The following is a 21,323-nucleotide window of genomic DNA, read 5'->3' on the forward strand; positions in this document are numbered from 1 at the left end:
CAAACAAGTCTCAAACACACTGTAAACACAACAATATGCTTTAACATACATAAAAGAAACTAAATGCATGTGACAAAAATACTGTATAATTGAGTGTTTATTCAGATCCAGTATGATCCTCTAAAGCAAAGCCAGAAGGCACCAATCAAAACCCACATGGCAAGTAGCATGTGCCTAAAAAAACAAAAACAAACAATTTATCTGCTTCAATATATCGGCCAATTTTTTTTTTATCCAACCGATAACAGATTTTAAAATTCACATTTATTGGCCAATACCGATATGGCTGCCAATATATTGTTCATCCCTATTTAGAAATAATTTGAGAATAAAATAACGTGCATAATCTATTTTCAAAGCTGTGTGTAGACATTGGAATGTCAATACAATAATCCTAAAATGATAAACGGTCTCAAACATCGGCTGAGTAACTGATACATTGGTCTATCAAAATATATTATATATTTTATATATTCTTTATTATGTGACAGGCTTTAGCAATGTACATTAAGCCCAGAAATGCTTCACAAAATTGCAGAACAAGCTGTGAATTTAAAGCATGCATTCATGAGCTACACTCATCAGTTGTGGGCAGACAGCAATGGACAGATGAAGCTTAAAAATAAACCTGCTGCAAAGAGCGTCACCGTGCATTAATGAAGATTGTTCACGTGTATGCAGGTGGCACCAGGTATATAAAACATCTGACCACACAGGCTGCAAAATGCATGAGACATAGTAATTAAACTGCCCACACCATCGTGTCCAGCACCACTCAACTTTAGTTCATAAAAACAACAAAAAAACCTACAACAAACTGTTGATGCTGTTTATTCATGAGAAGGATAAAAACGTTCCAGCTGGAACTTATCTACACAGAATAAGTAACTGAACAAGTAACTGAAACAGATGCTCCAAGCAGAAACTTCAAAGATGAAAACAGGTTTGGTCTGTATTAAAAAAAAAAAAAAAAAAAGATTTTTGAGAAGAGTGTTGTAATGGGGTGAAAAAAAATTGAAAGTGTAGAGAATAAATATGATTCTTGAACTGGCATGCAAAATGCTTTGTAGCTTGTGGTCTGTGTTGCTTGGAAAACTGCCATCGCAGACTCTCCTACAAATCCACAGATGCTCTACTGATAAATGTGGGAGAGATAGAGATGAAGGCCAACAGAGCAAGAAAGAGACTGCTTGTTACTGCTGCAGGACGAATGAGTCTTTGTCCTGAAGGTGGTGAAGCAAACTGGAGCAATTAAGGATTGTTCTTCAAATGATCTGAGCACTGACTTTAAAACTGGTCAGTGGGTCTATACAACTGTAAAACTTTACATTCTTTTGTCCTCCTTGTATTTACAAATGACACTGAACATAGTTGTCTTTTGCCGATTTCCCTTTAGTTACCTCGGTTCTAAAACCAGATTGGATAAGCTACAATCGAAGCTGCTATATAGTAGTCGATAAAAAAACATCTATGAATGCACATGAATTAAACTCTATATTAATACAGCAACTGTAAACAGTCTACTGTAAGGTCAATAAATGGTTAAATGAATGTTTGTTTATTGTGATTATTATATCATATATCATAACTGTATTTATTGAGGTGTCTTTCTGCAGTATAAACAGAATTTACTTCATATTTTTGCTCTTGTTTAAATTTGCTTTCTGTTGCTTGTCATTTACTTATTTATTACTGAATTGTCTTGAATAATTACAAATGTAAGCAATGGTTTTTTAATGGTGAAATGCTTGAAGGCAACATGCCACTGTTTAAAGTTATTAAAATCTGTAAATATTTATACTAACATTTAACTTTAAATAAAGGGATTATGTATTGTTAATATTTGCTTTGTTGCTTATTTATTTAATCTTTAATTACAGACTTTCCTTGAATTATTGAATAATTAAGCTAAATTTAAGCAATGCTTATTAAATAGTTGAATGCTTGAAGACAACATGCTATAGTATTAATATAAAACATATATATTTAACTAACATTAACTGTATTGTTTATATTTACTTTGTTGCTTGTAGTTTATTTCTTTATATTACCACCAACTATTTAATTTTATTTACAAAATCCTGTAATATATATGCTAACATTTAACTTTTTAAATAAATTGATTGCCTTAAATAGTATAATAGTTTTTACTGTGGTATATCAATTTGGTTTGTGTGTATTGGTATTGACTACTAAAATTTTAGGGTAGTGAAAACCCCACATGGTCCTTTCATGTCATTTAGAGGTTCCCTGAAGACACCTGCTCTTCCAACATCACATTATACCTCAGTCATATCTGCAAGTAGAAAAAAGGGCACACCACAGAATCTGACAGCATGTGTGATGAACCAGAGATTAATCGCACAAACTCCCAGAGAGTGAATGACAGCTGAATTAAAGGCATGTATAAAACTATTTCACCTACAGAATATGAACTGCCAACTGAATCACAAGTACGTACACACAACTGTCTGAATATCCAGTGAGGAATACTTTGAGGACAGGCCATCAGAGGGAGTAAAGGATCAAATAAAATAACAGGCTGCTCAAAATTCAGCTGGATTGTGTTTTCAGGTGGCACCATCAGCATATTTTCAAACATCCTTCAGTGACCAAACTGCAAAAACACTTTTCTCCCTGGCAGTTAACAGGAGCAGATCAAAAGAAACTTGAGTGGCGAAATAGAAGACCAGAGTCCAATCAGACACTGAGGACTGTAAGAGAAGTCCAGGAGAGCGTAGCTACAGGAAGAACGTAGGATATTGTGTGGATGAAATTACATTTGCAGAATATCAAATGCCCTTGCAGGGGTGGGGAGGAATGTGTGAGCAGAAGAGAGCAATGCTGCATGTTTCAGGGATATTTGGGTATCTTTTGAAGGAAAAAGTGACTTTTTAAAGACCAAGTTCATATTTTAGAACCTTACCAATCTAAAAAAAAAAAATCCATACCTGCATTTATTACAAAAATTTAATGTGAAGATGCAATCATGACATACACAGTAAAGACATTTTCTGGGCAACGATGCGATAAACAGATTGGCCGCGTCTCAAAACACAGTGAGCAGCTTACATGGACAATATTTTTGAGTAACATAGACAAGGGTTTGAAATGTTCAAACAAATGCTGCCTACCTATAATAGGCACATTTGGAATGTTTGAATGCATGTCACCTATCTAGCCAGCATTTTTTGGCACTATAGGTGCATTTAGAATGTTCAAACAAATACTGCCTACCTAGACAAAATTTTTGGGTAAAAGGTTATATTTTATATATATATATATTATCTTTCAAGAGGCCATTTTGGGGCATTGTTCGGGATGTTTGACTGAATACTATCTACTCTACCTAGACACCATTTTTGAGGATCATAGACATGTTTCAGACATATAAGCAAATGTTATCTAACAAGAAGCCATTTTAAGCCATCATTTCAGATGTTCAAAATAATATCATCTACCTAGACGCTCTTTTTGGCTATCATTTTGGATGTTCAAAAAAAAAAAGTTATCTACCAAGACACCATATTTTTGGTCAACATTTGGGACATTCAATCAAATGTTAACTATCTAGATGACATTTTTGGGCATCATTTGGGACGTTTGAATGAATGCTATCTACATACAAGCATTTCTAGGCATAAAAAAAGGTGTCTGACATACAAACAAATTTGATCTAACTAGACACCACGTTATGTAAATAGATGCCATTTTTTGCCATCATTTGGGATGTTCAAATTAATGTTATCTACCTAAATTATATTTTTGGCCATCATTTGGGACATTCAAACCAATGTCATCAACTTAGACGCTATTATCAGGCATCATTTAGGAAGTTCATATGAATGCTATCTACCTAGAAACCATTTTTGGGCATCATAGACGTGTTTCAGACATACGAGAGAATGTTATCTAACCAGACACCAAGTTTTATAACTAGAAGCCATTTTTGGCCATTATTTTGGACGTTCAAACAAAAGTTACCTACCAAGACACCATTTTAGGTCAACATTTGGGACATTCAAACAAATGTTAACTATCTAGACGACATTTTTGGGCATCATTTGGGATGTTCGAATGAATGCTATCTACCAACACACCATTTCTGGGAATCATAGGGGTGTTTCAGACATATAAACGAATGTAATCTAATTAGATGTTCAAAAGGAATGTTATCAACCTAAACTCCATTTTTGGCCATCATTTGGGATGTTCAAAAGAAATATTGGGTCTGTTACAAAACTTAGGCTAGTGAGCTGCCTTGCTGTCTCCTGCCTACATAGGGAGCTTGTCTTCTATGGCAGCATCCTAACTGAAATGATGCCTCACAAGAGTGCGATTTGGAACACTTTACATAGGTGGCAACTCCACGTGTATTTCAAATAGTGCTCCACACACGCAGTGCACGAGAGACTCGGCTCACAACGGATTTCAACAAAGGTGATGCAAAGCGGAAGACACGAACCTCTAATGACCATAAAAACGCATAGCAAACACACATTTTGGGTAAAATAGTCAGTTTTCTATGATATTAAACTTTTTTTATCAATACTTTTCCGTATTAAAATGGAATATGTGGATATTTATAATCCAAATTTCTCTCACTTCGTCCAACATTTTGGATTTATTTTTCCACCGAGCTCATCATGGTGCATTCTGGTATTTCCTACCCAGAGGAGGATACATATGATGCTACCTTAGAATTCGGCCAAAACGACATATCTTATGAGGCAGCAAAATTAATATACCTAGCTTTGGAACTTCCTTTGCGTCGGAAGCGTGCCTATGATGCCTCAAATTGCTGCCTCCGAATGAAGCTCACTAGGTTTTGGAACAGACTCATTATCTACCTAGACACTATTTTTGTCCATCATTTGGGACTTTCAAACAAATGTTATCTACATAGACACCATTTTTGGGAATCATTAAGAGATATTTGAATGAATGTTATCTACCTAAATGCCATTTTTGGGCATCATAGGCATGTTTCAAACATTCAAACGAATGTCATCTAACTAGACACCATGTTATCTAACTAGACGCCATTTTTGGCCATCATTTGGGATGTTCAAATGAATGTTATCTACCTAGACACCATTTCTGGAGTGTGTTTTGTGTTAGGTGTGTTTCAGACATTATTATTTGATGGGCCATCATGCAATTAAGTGTTGTAGCCAATACCATCTAATGAGAAAACATGTTACCTACCTAGATGCCATTTTTGGACATCACAGGCATGTTTCAAACATACAAACAAACATTGTCCAACTAGACACCATATTATCTAATGAGACACCATTTATTTTGGCACCATAGGCATATTTTTAAGAATTGGTTGCTGCAGTTCATTTTAAATGTTCATTTGAATGTTTCAAACATACCTATGATGCTCAAAAATACTGTCTAAATAAGCAGCTCACTAGGTTTGGAGACAGCCTTAGATAGATAGAGTTTAGAGATGAAAAAGTTCCAAACCTTTGAGGCAGTGTCCTTGAGGTCGTTGAGATTGTCCTGTAGGAATGAATGGAGATGACACATGAGCTGGAGAGGATGGCACACAGCAGGAGAAAGGATGGAGGGGGAGGCTGGCCGTCACTCAACACATCCCCATATAGACCTTCAAAGACTAGAACTTTCACATGGTTAGAGATGAAGAGACTTCTGGAGCCTAACGTGAGTCTGAACTGGACTATCTCACCCTACATGTGCGTCACTGCAACTGTGCATTAATGGTAAAAGTCTCAACGTCTATCTTTGGTCTAAAATAGAGCATACATTCTGAAAATTAACTATGGGGTATAATGAAGAGGATTAAACAAGATATACTTCATTTATATAGGGCTCTAGAATATAAGGAGCTTGTGTACACTTTGGTATGAGGTCTTGTTCATAGACAATTGCAACAAGATTCCTGGTCACGGATAGGCAGATCCCTCTGGGAAGGCTTTGCCCACACTTATCCTGGTAGCCTTTCTCTGAATGCAGTAGTTGCTGATGATGCGTCACAGGTTTCTCTGGATGCTGAAGAGGTTGTCCGCTGGTCATGCAGATGTCTGGGGAACTCTCGCTGAAACCCCTTCCACGGCAGGGCAATGATAAACACCAAAACGCCGGAGAGCAAATGGGGCACAAAAAAAATTTAAAAATCATGTTGCACCAAAAAAGCAAGCAGTGGTGGTGGAGAGCAGCGCATTCCTGTCAGGGGATCCAAGATCGGTGATACAGTAAGACAGGCAAAACATCCCACTTCTTCTTGGAGTTGCAGATGTCAAGAAGATCTGGCTTGATTTCTTCTGGCTAAAACCTTGTCATCTCAGCGTTTAGTTAAAAAGATTTTTATTTATCTTTTTTACTTTTCACTTTATTCAGCAAGTAATATGCTATGACTCCAAAATTTCAAAAAGGAGAGGACGATTTACAAAAATAAATATATATATTTACAATCTTACAAAACATTGTGTTATACGAAAAAAGGGACGAAAAAAATTAGGCACTTGGGTTAGATTCTCTCAGCATAAAAAAAGTGAGCAAAAATGAGACACGTGCTACAATTTAAGATAATGGGAAGTCCTTGGAATTTTATCTTAAATCTTTGACATCTATTGAAAAATATATCCCCCCCCCCCCCCAAAAAAAATTGTCCATAGGATGCAAAATTCCCCCCACTGCTCTCCTACAACAGCTGGGCTCCAGAAGCATTCACTCAAACTCCTCTAGGCTGACGCGGTGGGATGAGGAAGGTTTGAAAAAACACGTGATCTCCGACAGGTAGGGACAAGAGGAAAGAAGTGTACAGCTCTCCTCAGGCCATACTAACCTTAACTGCAGAGGAGTGTGATGGTGATGAGTGAGTGTCAAGCTTTCGCCTTTTTTGCTCTGGAAAGAAAAGAAATAAAAAAAAAAAATAATTGTTTTAACTGCTTTTCACACCTAAAACTTTCAAAGAGATAGTTCCACTCTCATGCCGTTAGGTATTTTCTATCTTCCATGGAACAAAAAGGAGTTCACAAAAAAAGTTTACCAGAACCACTGAGCGGCTCTTTTCAATAGATTTAAAGTAGAAGGTAATTTATAGTGCCAAGTTCCTAAAAGGATGGATTACACACACACACACACACACACACACACACACACACAAAAGTTTGGAATAAATGTACAGATTTTGCTCTTATGGAAAGAAATTGGTAAATTTATTAACCAAAGTGGCATTCAACTGATCACAATGTATAGTCAGGACATTAATAACGTGAAAAATTACTATTACAATTTGAATTTGAATTGAAACTACTTCAAATGGTTCTCATCAAAAAATCTTCCACATGCAGCAATGACAGCTTTGCAGATCCTTGACATTGCCATAGATGTGGCTGTCTTGTCGGGCACTTCTCACGCACCTTACACTCTAGCTGATCCTACAAAAGCTCAATGGGGTTAAGATCCATAACACACTTTTCCAATGATCTGTTGTCCAATGTCTGTGTTTCTTTGCCCTCTCTAACCTTTTCTTTTTGTTTTTCTGGCTTTTTCTTTGCAATTCTTCCCATAAGGCCTGCACCCCTGAGTCTTCTCTTTACTGCTGTACATGAAACTGGTGTTGAGCGGGTAGAATTCAATGAAGCTGTCAGCTGAGGACATGTGAGGCGTTTGTTTCTCAAACTAGAGACTCTGATGTACTTATCCTCTTGATTAGTTGTACATCTGGCCTTCCACATCTCTTTCTGTCCTTGTTAGAGCCAGTTGTCCTTTGTCTTTGAAGACTGTAATGTACACCTTTGTATGAAATCTTCAGTTTTTTGGCATTTTCAAGCATTGTATAGACTTCATTCCTCAAAACAATGATTGATTGACGAGTTTCTAGAGAAAGCAATTTCTTTTTTGCCATTTTTGACATAATATTGGCCTTCAGACATGCCAGTCTATTGCATACTGTGGCAACTCAAAAACAAACACAAAGACAATGTTAAGCTCTATTTAACGAACCAAATAGCTTTCAGCTGTAATGGCAAGTGATTTTCTAGTACCAAATTAGCAATTTAGCATGATTACTCAAGGATAAGGTGTTGGAGTGATGGCTGCTGGAAATGGGGCCTGTCTAGATTTGATCAAAAATTACTTTCAAATAGTGATGCTGCTGTTTGTTTTATATCAGTAATGTCCTGACTATACTTTGTGATCAGTTGAATGCAACTTTGGTGAATTAAAAGTACCAATTTCCTTCTGAAACAAACAAAATCTGCACATGATTCCAAACGTTTGGCCGCCAGCGTATATATACACCGATCAGCCACAACATTAAAACCACCTGCCTAATATTGTGTAGGCCCCCCTCGTGCCGCCAAAATAGCACCAACCCGCATCTCAGAATAGCATTCTGAGATGATATTCTTCTCACCACAATTGTACAGAGCAGTTATCTGAGTTTCTGTAGACTTTGACAGTTGAACCAGTCTGGCCATTCTCTGTTGACCTCTCTCACCAACTAGGCATTTTCATCCACAGAACTGCCAATCACTGGATGTTTTTTGTTTTTGGCACCATTCGAAGTAAATTCTAGAGACTGTTGTGCTTGAAAATCTCAGGAGATCAGCAGTTACAGAAATACTCAAACCAGCCCGCCTGGCACCAACAATCATACATGCGATTATCTAATCAGCCAATCGTGTGGCAGCAGTGCAGTCCATAAAATCATGCAGACACTGGTCAGAAGCTTCAGTTAATGTTCACATCAACCATCAGATTGGGGAAAAAATTTGATCTCAGTGATTGAGCGTGGCATGATGGCTGGTGCCAGACAGGCTGGTTTGAGCATTTCTATAACTGCTGATCTCCTGGGAATTATTTATTTCAGATTTTATTTCTTTCATCACATTCCCAGTGGGTCAGAAGTTTACATACACTTTTTAGTATTTGGTAGCATTGCCTTTAAATTGCTTAACTTGGGGCAAACGTTTTGGGTAGCCTTCCATATGCTTCAAAATAAGTTGCTGGAATTTTGGCCCATTTTAACACTAACTTCCTGTCTGATGTCTTGAGATGTTCCTTCAATATATCCACATAATTTTTCTTCCTCATGATGCCACAAGCACAACATGATTGGAGTTGTTTGGCTTGCAAGCCTCACTCTTTTTCCTCCAAACATAATGATAGTCATTATGGCCAAACAGTTAAATTTATTTATCAAACCAGAGGACATTTCTCCAAGAAGTAAGATCTTTGTCCCCATGTGCACTTGCAAACTGTAGTCTGGCTTTTTTTATGGCAGTTCTGGAGCTGTGGCTTCTTCCTTGCTGAGCAGCCTTTCAGGTTATGTCGATATAGGACTTGTTTTACTGTGGATATAGATTCTTATCTACCTGTTTCCTCCAGCATCTTCACAAGGTCCTTTGCTGTTGTCTGGGATTGATTTGCACTTTTCACACCAAACTATGTTCATCTCTAGGAGACAGAATGCATCTCCTTCCTGAGTGGTATGATGGTGTTTATACTTGTGTACTATTGTTTGTACAGATGAATGTGGTATCTTCAGGTGTTTGGAAATTGCTCCCAAGGATGAACCAGACTTGTGGAGGTCTACAATTTTATTCCTGAGGTCTTGGCTGATTTCTTTTGATTTTCCCATGATTCAGCTTTCCTTCAACCCTGACCAGTCCCCACTACTGAAAAACTCCCCCACAGCATGATGCTACTGCCACCATGCTTCTCCGTTGGGATGGTATTGCCCAGGTGATAAGCGGTGCCTGGTTTCCTACAGACATGACGCATGGAATTGAGGCCAAACAGTTCAATCTTCGTTTCATCAGACCAAAGACTCTTGTTTCTCACAGTTTAAGAGTTTTAAAATTGGTAGCTTATATAAAATGTTCTTAGTCTTTCCTTCCTGTGATGGGGAGGGCCAGACAGAGGCTACAAGAGTCCAAATTGAATTACATTCCACATGCAGTTTATGGTGCAACCAATATACCAATAACCAGGGGGGAAAAAAAAGAAAAAAAGATGTGATACATAGTGCTGAACTTTTTTAACTTTTAAGGCTGAAATACACCGGGGACTCTTATTTTGAAATGTTTACCGTTCACTGCATCCAGCTGCTCATTCAAACAGACGAGGGAAATAAAATGTGCACTCCTACAATAATCTACGTCACCATCAACAGTTGATCATTAGTGATAGCTTGACATAAATTTCTGATATGGCCTAATGTTTATGAACTGCTCTGAAACAGCTGAAAACGCTCAAAAGCCCTCGCGTGCTTGGAGAAAATACAACAGTTTTCACTTTGAAATACGCAGTGCATGCATTTATTTAAACAGTGTTGTTTTGAAGTTTGATAGTCACATTAGGTCATATCACGATTCCTGTCTTTCTGCCTTCAAATTTAAGACCTCTTTAAATAAAAATTAAGACTTTTGTTGTATCATTTAAGCTATTTAAGTCTTTTTATGACATTTTCAGACTTTAAGGATCTGCAGAAACCCTGATACACAACACTCATAATGCCTTTTATTGCCCTTTTGTCCTTGTTAGAGCTTGACAGCATACATCACCATTCACTTTCCTAGTTGGAAAAGAGCTGCTCAGACATTCTGCCTAACATTTCCTTCTGTGTTACAACATGGGGGTGAGTAAAAGACAGAATTTTCACTTATGTGTGAACTATAGTTTAGTTTGCTCCGACTTTTTGTTTTAAAGTGAGTTCTTTAAATAAATAAATCAACAAAGTCAGGTTTTTTCAAAGAGTATGGTCCCAGAAGTCTAATGAACCATATCTAACTCTGTCAATTTGCTTTGAGGTTGATATAGCAAACAAGGTGAGAGCAGTCTTACCCCGTTCTGACTCGACTCCTTCAGATCTGGGCACTAGGGACTTCAGGTTCCCGGCCCCAGCGTTCTTCTCCGTCTTACTGCTTTCCTTGATCTTGCTGTCGTTGGACACATCGCGTTCCTTGGACCACTCTTTTTCGGCAGATTTCCCATCATTTTTGGTCTTCTCGTCCTTCTTGTCTTCCTTCCTCTTGTCCTTGTCAGCCTTGGGCATCTTCTCCTTGCCATCGATGGGCTTCTCCTCCTTGCTGGATCTTTCCTCCTTCTGCTTCTCCTTCCCTCCTCCCTTGGCCTCTGGAGTGCTCCCTGGGTTCTTCTCTTTCTTCTCCTTTTTCTCCTTTGTGGTCTTCTCTTTCTCATCTTTCTCTTTGCTCCCTTTAGTGCTGTGAAGAGAGCAGGAATGAATTGAAGTCTATTAAAGATTTGAAAAACCATTACAATGACACCAAAATATATTTATAAGGCTTTCATTCAGCATCAGCAAATAATCTTTTATAGTGCAAGTTATGAACACCAAAGAAAGACTTTCTTGAAACAACAAAAAGCAATATGAACTTTGATAAGTTGTTCTGATTCAGAATAGTCACAACACAATGGAGTTGCTGGTAAAATATGTTACATAAGAACCTTCTGAGGCACTTTCAATTACTTCAAAGCAAAAAAAAAAAAAAAAAAAAAGAGGCACAAATCCCATGTTTTTTTCTGGAGTGAGAACTATTAGATAGCTTAGAAAAACGATTATCTAACACATAATTAGCATAGCATGAACAGTAGCTAGTCTTAAACACAAACACCTGTATTGCCTTCCTTAAAATGAGATTGACTATTTGTTGATCATCTGTTAATTAATTTTGTTTATTTTTATTATTTTTATTTAAATGATGTTACAAAATGTTACTAAATACACAATTTTTTCACCAATTGTATTGTTAATTAATGGATTAACAAATATACACTCAGTGATCACTTTAGTAGGTACACCTACTTATTCATGTGATTATCTAATCAGCCAATTGTGTGGCAGCAGTGCAATGCATAAAATCATCCAAAACCAGGTGTGGCACTTCAGTTAATGTTCACATCAACCAACAGAATGGGGGGAAAAATTTGATCTCAGTAATTTGGACTGTGGCATCATTGTTGATGCCAGACGGGCTGGTTTAAGTATTTCTGTAACTGTTGATCTCCTGGGATTTTCACATATAACAGTCTCTAGCAGCTCTGATGCCCATTTTGCTGTACTTTTTAATACAAATTTGTGATCTTATCAATTTATTAATAAATGTTTTAATACATTTATTTGCATTAGAAAATCAAGAAATCAAAGGACTTTAGTCTTTCATTTTCCATTAAGCTAGAATATGACCTGTTCAATTAAAACGCTGATCTTATCATACTCATGGGTTCCCCCTGAGCGACAGGAGTGAATGTGAACACTCCTCTTGATGGTTTCCTTCATTATTCAAGCAGATCACATAGTGACCTCCCCGCCCTCTCATCTCAGGTGAATTACAAATTCCTGACAATGCCACTTTCCCTGACCCCGCCAAATCATGTTACAACATTCAGAAATCCATTACAAACTCATTCCATTCACACGCTTCCTGAATGGAAATTAAAGGGGACCTTTCTTCCCCCGGTCTCCACACGACACCATTGAAATATTTCTTTCAAAATGATGTTTTACACAGCCAATTTGATGGGCCATCATGCAATTGTTGTAACAGCCATGCTCTTCAGAGATCGCTCCTTCCAAGGCATTTCTCGCCGCAATTGCTCAATTTAATAGAATTGTAACAGGATTCTTGCCTGGAACGCGGTTCAATTTGATTACACAGTTCATAAGGAAGGTAGACTTTGATAAAGGACTGATTTATTTGGTGAGTAGTTTGAAATAATAAGACCCTGCTAAACTTTCGCACCCCAGGGCTTCAACTTTTAATAACGTTATATAAGAGATGAGAGCAGTACATCATTTTCTGCTACAGCTGCAAACTAGCGCGGCATGGAGAGTCGGGTCTTGGGTGAAGTACCTGTTTGGAGTGCTGTTTCCATTGCTGCTGCTCACTTTATTTGCTGCAGTGCTGCTTTTGCTGGCAGTTTTCTGAGCCACCTGAGATTTGTCCTTGGATTTATCTGTAAACACATCAAGGCAACACAGACATCACAAAAGGGCAGGCGAAGAGAGATGATAGTATCATTATTTAATGGGACAATATTGTCATTTACTCACCCTCATGATGTTCCAAACCCACATGACTTTCTTCCTTGGAACACAAAATAGGATGTCAGGCAGAATGTTTAGTCTCAGTCACTATTCACTTTCATTGAATGGAAATAAAGATGCAATGAAAGTGAATGGTGACTGAGATTAACATTCCACACAAGTCCTTTTGTGTTCCCAAGAAAACAATGTCATACGGGTTTGGAACAAGGGTGAGTAAATGATAAAATTCTCATTTATGGGTGCACTTTCCCTATAAGGAACTTCAAAAAGTTAAAGTAATTGCTATGGCTTTATATAAAACAATAACAATATGACCTAACTGCCTATAAAAATAAAGGAAAAATAAAGGTAAAGGTCATTTTTTTGTGAACGAGTGACAGAGTTATGGAATATGCTCTTGATTTAAATACATGCTGCACTACTCTAACCGCTGATGTGGGCATTAAGCATGCTGGGGAATTGCAGGCATCCTTCAAGTGCCATTGAAAGCTCATTAAAAGTGCATGAAACAGAGATTGTGCTTCATATAAAGTGAATTATTTAAACACACCCAACAATTCCTTTGAGATTTAAGGAAAAGGGCAAAAAAGAGGGAAGCACAATGGACATTTTAAAGGGGTAAAAAGCCAAAGGTCAAGCACTCTAAACTAGTTTATCAAAGCCTTCAAGGACTAGTTAACCCAAAAATGATAACTCTCATCATTTACTTCCCCTTGTGCCATCTCAAACTCATGACTTTCTCTCTTCTGCAGAAAAGACCTTATGAAAAACACATCGTACATCTTTCAAAAGATCTTTGTGTGTGTTCCGCAGAAGTCGGCATGAGGGTGAGAAAATGGTGAGAATTATTTTTGGATGAACAATAACAAATAATATAGAAATCATATCTGATTTTACTTCCGAGCGACATTACGGTGAGCAAATTGTGTTAGAATTTCCTTTAACATTGGAAAGTTATTTCTGCCCTGGGATGGACTGAATAGGTTTTTGAATGCTGTGTAGCAGTCTAATTTGCATTAGTTTTGTTTAATCTTTGTGTTAATGTATGCGTGTGTGTTTGAGGCTATGCCAGTAACCTCAAGCAGTTTTAACCCAATTCACACAGTAATCATTATTAACTCCCTCAGGGAAGCAATACCCACAGCGAGTGTGGCATGCCATGGCAACGTGCTTGTAGATGTTAAATAAGCATCAAGATGTCCTTAATAAATGGATAAACCAGTCCAGATGCTCCCAAATCGATACTAAAAGCTTCACAGCCATAAACAATTTCTTCTATGCTCGTACTATCATTAACTCACCAGAGTCTTCGACGGCTCCCTCCTTGCCTTTGCCAGAGTTGGCAGAGGCGGTGGCGGCCGGCTTGCCCGTGTTGCCAGGTCCGTTCTGCAGCGTACCAGGTGTGGCACTGCGCACTGGCTGCTCCTTATGGTGGAACTCATTTTCAGGCACCATGTGCACTTTCCTGCCTTTCAATTGGCCAGAGTAGCTGCAAGTCACATACACGGTTAAAATAATGGCAGATGGTAATACAAAGTCTAATGCTTCAAAACAAGTACTCAAGAATGGATGGATTCAAAAAGAAATACTCAAGAGAGCAGTTTTTGTTTAGGCCAGGTGAATGACAATAATAGTTCTGTGCTATCAATAACTAAAATGAAAATTAAACTAACTGAAATTAAAATAAAGACTTAAGAATACAGTTAACCAAAAAAAAAAAAAAAAAAAAAAAACATACATAATAGGAAAACTAAAACTAAAATAATTTTCCATATGTCCAAACCTAATTAAAATAAACATGATGAACATGACAATAGAATACATTATACAATTTCAACTTTTACAACGCACTTTAATAAAAAAATGAAAATGCAACCCGATAGCGATAAAACCAGACAGCCTTTATATTTTATTTCGACCTTAATTTAAATGTTAATATAAATTTAACACTGTTAAATTATATGAATTGACGCATTAAATTTGGCAGACCTAAAATATAAAGAAAATTAATAAAAATAGACTGAAACTAAACTGGGGAGGGAAAACAGTTAAGATAACGTCAACATTAACATGTTTTCCCTTGAAACGCATTAATTTAGCTTTCATCCACACAATAAAAACACAAAAATGGAGCTTTTCGTAAGCACCCTCCATTACCGCATATTTTGGAAAACATTTAAAAAGTTAGGAAACTGAAAACGTAAATTTTGTAAACAAACGGATTAGTGTGGACATGGCCTAAATTTGAAAACACATCTTTTTCTCTATGTTTTGGCCTTCCGTCTATGCTGAGACTGCATTTTTGTCCAGCAAATACAGAGATTTTCGAAAACGCTCTCCCAAGTGGATAAGTTTGAAATTGCTGTATTTGTCGTCATGTGACGCAGTCATGTGATCCAACGCAAAACAATCTAGATGGTGCTCGTGTTGTAGCGCCGTTGTTGTGCATGCTATCCACTTTGATAGCATTGTTAAAGATAAATGTTACTTTGAACAACCTTCACTTCTGTGACGTGCCCAGAAGGGGGGCAGAAGGGGCACAAGCCCCTGCCCCTTTCATTCACAAATCTTAAGGTGCCATTTTGGTCACCCAGAAAAAGGAGGGAAATTTTAATAATTAAATTCAAGTAGTTAAAATCTCATAATCTCACAATAACAGTAATAATGTGTTATTATGAGATTTCTTTGTAAACTGCAGGCATATTAAAGAAAAATAAGCGGAGGTGCCTTTAAGAGCGCACAGATTGGGGGCAGATTCCAATCGCATGTGATCCTCCATATGTCCTAAACTCACTCCGAACCGCAGAGCCCTTGAAGTGGGTACTCTGAAGGAAACATGGCATTTCAGTATGAATGTACCCTTCACTAACAGTCTGTGGAAGGGCCCTCCATGAAAAGATTCATTTTCTCACTTTCGTTTCGCCCAGGAACACCAAAGTGCCGTTACCTCAGACGAGTAACAGGTCAGATAAAAAGTCCGCTCCATGTACTGTGATGTAAGTTCATCAGAAAGTATAATACTCAATTGCTACTGCATTTTCCAACATGGCGCTGCAGTGTAGACAGATTTATTAATTATAATGGGATTATAAACTGTCGCGTCACTTATTACGCAGTCTGTGTAGGGCACCAACTCCCTAGGGGGGTACCATCATACCCTAGGGGGGCACCAGAAACTCCAACGGCTGCCCCTCCTTGCATGTTATACTTTATTCAAGGACCTTCTAGCATTCGCGGAACACAGCCGATCATCTCATGCTCGCAATTTCTCATCGTGCCTTCGCACCATGCACCATGTTACCAGGGTAATGCCATGGTACTGAATGATTGATCATGTTCATATTTCATGATACTGTCAAGGTACTCCAAGGTACTTTAAACATTGGGTTATCACAGACCAAGTTAGAAAATAAACAAACAAGTGTAATACCATGGTGCTTTTTGTGAGAAATGTAACAGAATAGGCTATTATTTGTTATAAAGGAAAAATGTGAAAAAAACTATGTACAATATATATACACACACACAAACACACAAACCCCCTAACTGACCTAAGACAGGGAATGTTTTCCCTGAGTTTAAAACTGAGTTTAAATGTATTTGGCTAATGTGTATGTAAACTTATACAGTTGTCATAAGTCATATATACAGATTAAGTATTTATAATTACTACTTATTTATAAAAAATAAATAAATAAATAAATAAAAAGCGACTTTTTTATCCTTCCACCCCTGTCCCTGCTAAGGTCTGTGCACGTCACTGCTTCACATTACACTCCATTAATTGTGATGGGAAGTTTACTTGGAATTGCTGTCCGGCAGCAGAACACAAGGACAATTGCCTTTCAGATTACACGTGTTTTTCCACATGCGCAGTAAGGGGATTAAAGGGCTGCTCACACAAGACTTTGAGCATGCAAATTTTTATCGGACAACGCAATGTCACACAGGAGGGCTTCTGTTGTAAGTAAATACAACATCGCAATTAACAAATATATTTAAAAAAAAAAAATTATATATTGTCTACTCACTTTCCTGTAACAATAAAACATGCAGCTTCAAAATATGTATTCTTTGTTTTGAGCCAAGAGGTCAGGGTGTGGCATTTTGATCTTTAATTGGCCACGCATCGTCTCGTTGTACGGATTCACAGTTCAGAGTCAACCAAACTTGAACTTGGGTACGCAGTGTCGAAAGAAATTTCTTCGCATGATTTTGCGTTACCATTCTACCGCATTCGGTTGCGTGTGAATGGGAGTGAATTAAGCGCAAAGTGTAGTGTGACTGCCCTTTTAAGCATTTCAGGGGTTTCAAAGTGGACGAGCAACTTTTGAAAAAAGGCAGTGGATGGAGCGCGTTTCGAAATGAAAACAACGTTTTCAAATTTATCCAGATTAATGTGGACGAAGTCAGTGTAAAAAACGAGCAAAAATTAAACTTAATAGAAAGGACAAATTGAAAATAATAAATAAATAAAAATGTAAATTCAAAACTATAATAACCCTGATCAGTGCTAACTGAATTGGCATATTTTAGATATACACAAGGTCTGATTCCCTCTTTCGTTTCTTGTTGATTCCATGTTTCTACAGAGAAACACAAAGAACAGGGCCAACGTCTGCCCAATAAGACGAGGTGTGTTGAGAAATCCCACTGGTGGCATAAACACACTACAAAGTAAATGTCAACAGTTATTACGACTTCTGCATTGATAGGGCAATTAAAAAAATAATAAAAATCACTTAGGTATACCAAATAGATCAACTTGCAAGTCTCTCGAAACCATGCGAGCAGCTCATACCAAACAGCTATGTTCCAAAACCTATTGAGCTGCCTACTTTTGCACTTTGTATATTCAGTGTCTCTTAATCGAGTCATTAACTTAGCAACATGCTAACATCTAATTCTATTGGAATCAGTTGGGTCAAGTCTCCTGTACGCTTCATGCAACAAGCACTATTTATGCAGCACATGGAGTTGCTGCCCATGTAGAACGATCCAAATCAGTCACTTTTGTGGCTTCAATATAGTTGAAGGCAGCTGCCTTTGTAGTCAGCAGATAGCAAGGCAGCTCACTAGGGTTTGTTTTCAAGCTGCTTTGTCATTCAGGAGAATAGCAAAGGCAGATGCCCTTTGGAATCACTGGGGCATACGCGAGTCCTTGTCACTTATTCAAGCTCCAGTGAAGCACAACGGCTCATTACAGTTAATAACCGATAAGACTGCCTTATCATGACAGGACAAAGGCCTTCCGGTTGGCAGAGTGCAATATCTGAATGGACTTTGTTCATTAAGAACCAATGAAGAGGCTCTCATTCTTCCTTGACTGACCATGCTAAATTATGAGCTTTCAAGTCTCCTCCACAACCAACCTTGTTCCTAATGATGTGCCTGAGATTACCAGCCACTTTGGGCCGTCTTCACTAGCCCGACAGATCTGATCAATCCCACTGCAGAGCGCACGCTAAAGGTGGCAGAAAAATGCAAAGAATAAATCTGTGTCTTCCTTAATAAGGCTGACCTCTGCAAAGAGACCCCCAGTAACTCCCTGTTAGTTCACCCAAAAAGAAAAATTATGTCATCATTTAGTCTCCACCGTGTCCCTGTATGACTTTCCCTTCACTTTTACTGTATGGAAAAAGATGCAGTGATAGTGAATGCTGACTGAGGCTAACTTTGTGTTCCTTGGAAGAAAGTCATGCAGCTTTGAAATGACGAGTAATTATTTTTTGGGTGAACCATCTATTGGGTGAATACATTTGTTTCACAGCTTCTTATTATACAATTCTAGGGACCGCCATAGAGCTACCAGCCAGAAACCTCATAAAAATCAGACCACTAACCAATTAAATAGCTGCCTCATTAACACCTACAACAGGTTCAGTTCTTGGCCCCTATATATCAGTGTTGTCAAGAAGAGGCGAAAAACAAAGTAGATACACTAAAAACCCAGAAAACTCTGAAGGTTTCCCAGAACCACCAGCTAGACTCCTGAAAGTGATAGATAGGACTGCACCCCCTTAAACCAATGTGGTGAAAGCACTTCAGAATGCTGAGGCCAGCCAGCTCTCGGCTCAGTTACCCCATGGCTAACGCATAGAGATCGGGCCTCTTCTCCTTCTCTTCCTGGCAGATCTTGTGGACGCGGCACTCCAGAGCCTGGCCCAGGTTCAGCACTTTGGGGTACCATGGCAGGATCTTGGTGAGCACAATCAGGATGTTGCGGATGTGGGTGTACTCGCCCGTCTCAAGACAGTGAACTGATGCCTGAGGAAAGAAGTTAATTTTAGGGATGAATACCATGCTTTATCCAAATAGATTTAAATACAATAAATATCAATAATCACATTAAAGGGATAGTTCACCCAAAAATGAAAGGTTATCTTCATTTACTCACCCTCATGATATTCCAGGTGAATATTTTTTTATTTTTTTTTCAGAACACATTTGAAGAAAAATAGAAAAATCTCTCAGCTCAGTAAGTCCTTAAAATGCAAGTGGATGGTGATCAGACATTTGAAGCTCCAAAAATTACAGACAGTCAGCATAAATGTCATCCATACAACTCCAGAAGTTAAATTAATGTCTTCTAAAGCGACATGATCGATTTTGGTGTAAAAAAGATCAATATTTAAGTACTTTTAACTCTAAATCATCGCTTCCGGTCAGCAGCAGCATGCGCATTCACGTCACAAGAGGGCTGCGTTCACGCGGTCTCTCATGTGACGTATTCGCATTGGTATGTTACAGATGTAATCACACATTTTTCTCTCCGTTGAGACATCCAGGATAAGCACACAAACACACCATTGTGAAAAACAAACAGATACAACTACAGATCTAAACCAATGAAGCTTCTGTACAGCATTCCTCCTACTCAGTTGTAAACAGCGCTGCTCTTTCTGGTGTGTTGCACGTGCCTCAGTTCTCGCGTGAACATGCCAACGCGATTACGTCACAACCGCATACTGCCGCTGACCGGAAGCGATGATTTAGAGTTAAAAAGTACTTCAATATTGATCTTTTACACACCAAAAGCGACCGTGATGCTTTAGAAGACATAAACCACTGGAGTTGTATGGATGACGTTTATGCTGACTGTGTGATTTTTGGAGCTTCAAAAGTCGGATCACCACCCACTTGCATTTTAAGGACCTACTGAGCTGAGATATCTTTCTATTTTTCTTCAAATGTGTTCTGCTGAAGAAAGTCATACACACCTGGGATGGCACAAGGGTGAGTAAAGTATGAGAATTTTCATTTTTTGGTGAACTATCCCTTTAAATGGTAATTGATTGATGATGATTATGTGGACAGAGAGAACTTGTGTCATCAACAGTTGAAGTCAGAAGTTCACATACACTTAGGTTGAAGTCATTAATTTTTTTAACCACTCCACAGATTTCATATTAGCAAACTATAGTTTTGTCAAGTCTTTTAGGACATCTACTTACAAGTTAATTGTGCTTTTAAGCAGCTTGGAAATTTCAAGAAAATGATGTCAAGCCTTTAGACAATTAGCTTCTGATAGGAGGTGTACTGAATTTGAGGTGTACCTGTGTATGTATTTTAAAGCCTACCTTCAAAATCAGTGCCACTTTGCTTGACATCATGGAAAAATCAGAAGAAATCAGCCAAGGCCTCAGAAAAAAAATTTGTGGACCTCCACAAGTCTGGTTCATCCTTGGGACCAATTTCCAAACGCCTGAAGGTACCACGTTCATCTGTACAATCAATATGGGACCATGGGACAATGCAGCCATCATACCGCTCAGGAAGGAGACGCATTCTGTCTCCTATAGATGAACGTAGTTTGGTGCGAAAAGTGTAAATCAATCCCAGAACAACAGCAAAGGACCTTGTGAAGATGCTGGAGGAAACAGGTAGATAAGAATCTATATCCACAGTAAAATGAGTCCTATATCGACAAAGGCTGCTCAGCAAGGAAGAAGCCACTGCTCCAAAACCACCATAAAAAAAACAGACTATAGTTTGCAAGTGCACATGGGGACAAAGATCTTTTTGGAGAAATGTCCTCTAGTCTAACAAAACAAAAATTTAACTGTTTGGCCAAAATGACCATTGTTATGAGGAAAAAGGGTGATGCTTGTGGGGGTGCTTTGCTGCAGGAGGGACTGGTACACTTCACAAAATAGATGGCATCATGAGGAAGGAACATTATGTGGATATATTGAAGCAACATCTCAAGACATCAGACAGGAAGTTAAAGCTCGGTCGCAAATGGGTCTTCCAAATGGACAATGACCCCAAGCAT

At 38.2% G+C, this 21,323-nt stretch overlaps 1 protein-coding gene across 2 annotated transcripts in view; it reads right to left on the reverse strand.

Annotated features, from left to right (window-relative positions):
- LOC127417554 (THO complex subunit 2-like) overlaps positions 1-21,323 on the reverse strand; it is a 95,169-nt gene that overhangs the window by 7,746 nt on the left and 66,100 nt on the right. For both annotated transcript variants that reach the window (XM_051657550.1, XM_051657549.1), the window contains exons 28-33: positions 19,131-19,315; positions 14,350-14,537; positions 12,855-12,957; positions 10,825-11,204; positions 6,818-6,876; positions 5,476-5,511 (exon numbers count right to left, since the gene is read on the reverse strand). In XM_051657550.1, coding sequence (XP_051513510.1) covers positions 5,476-5,511; positions 6,818-6,876; positions 10,825-11,204; positions 12,855-12,957; positions 14,350-14,537; positions 19,131-19,315 — 951 coding nt within the window. The remainder of the gene's footprint in view (positions 1-5,475; positions 5,512-6,817; positions 6,877-10,824; positions 11,205-12,854; positions 12,958-14,349; positions 14,538-19,130; positions 19,316-21,323) is intronic.

Source organism: Myxocyprinus asiaticus, chromosome 27 (assembly GCF_019703515.2).
Source record: "Myxocyprinus asiaticus isolate MX2 ecotype Aquarium Trade chromosome 27, UBuf_Myxa_2, whole genome shotgun sequence".
Taxonomy (NCBI): domain Eukaryota; kingdom Metazoa; phylum Chordata; class Actinopteri; order Cypriniformes; family Catostomidae; genus Myxocyprinus; species Myxocyprinus asiaticus.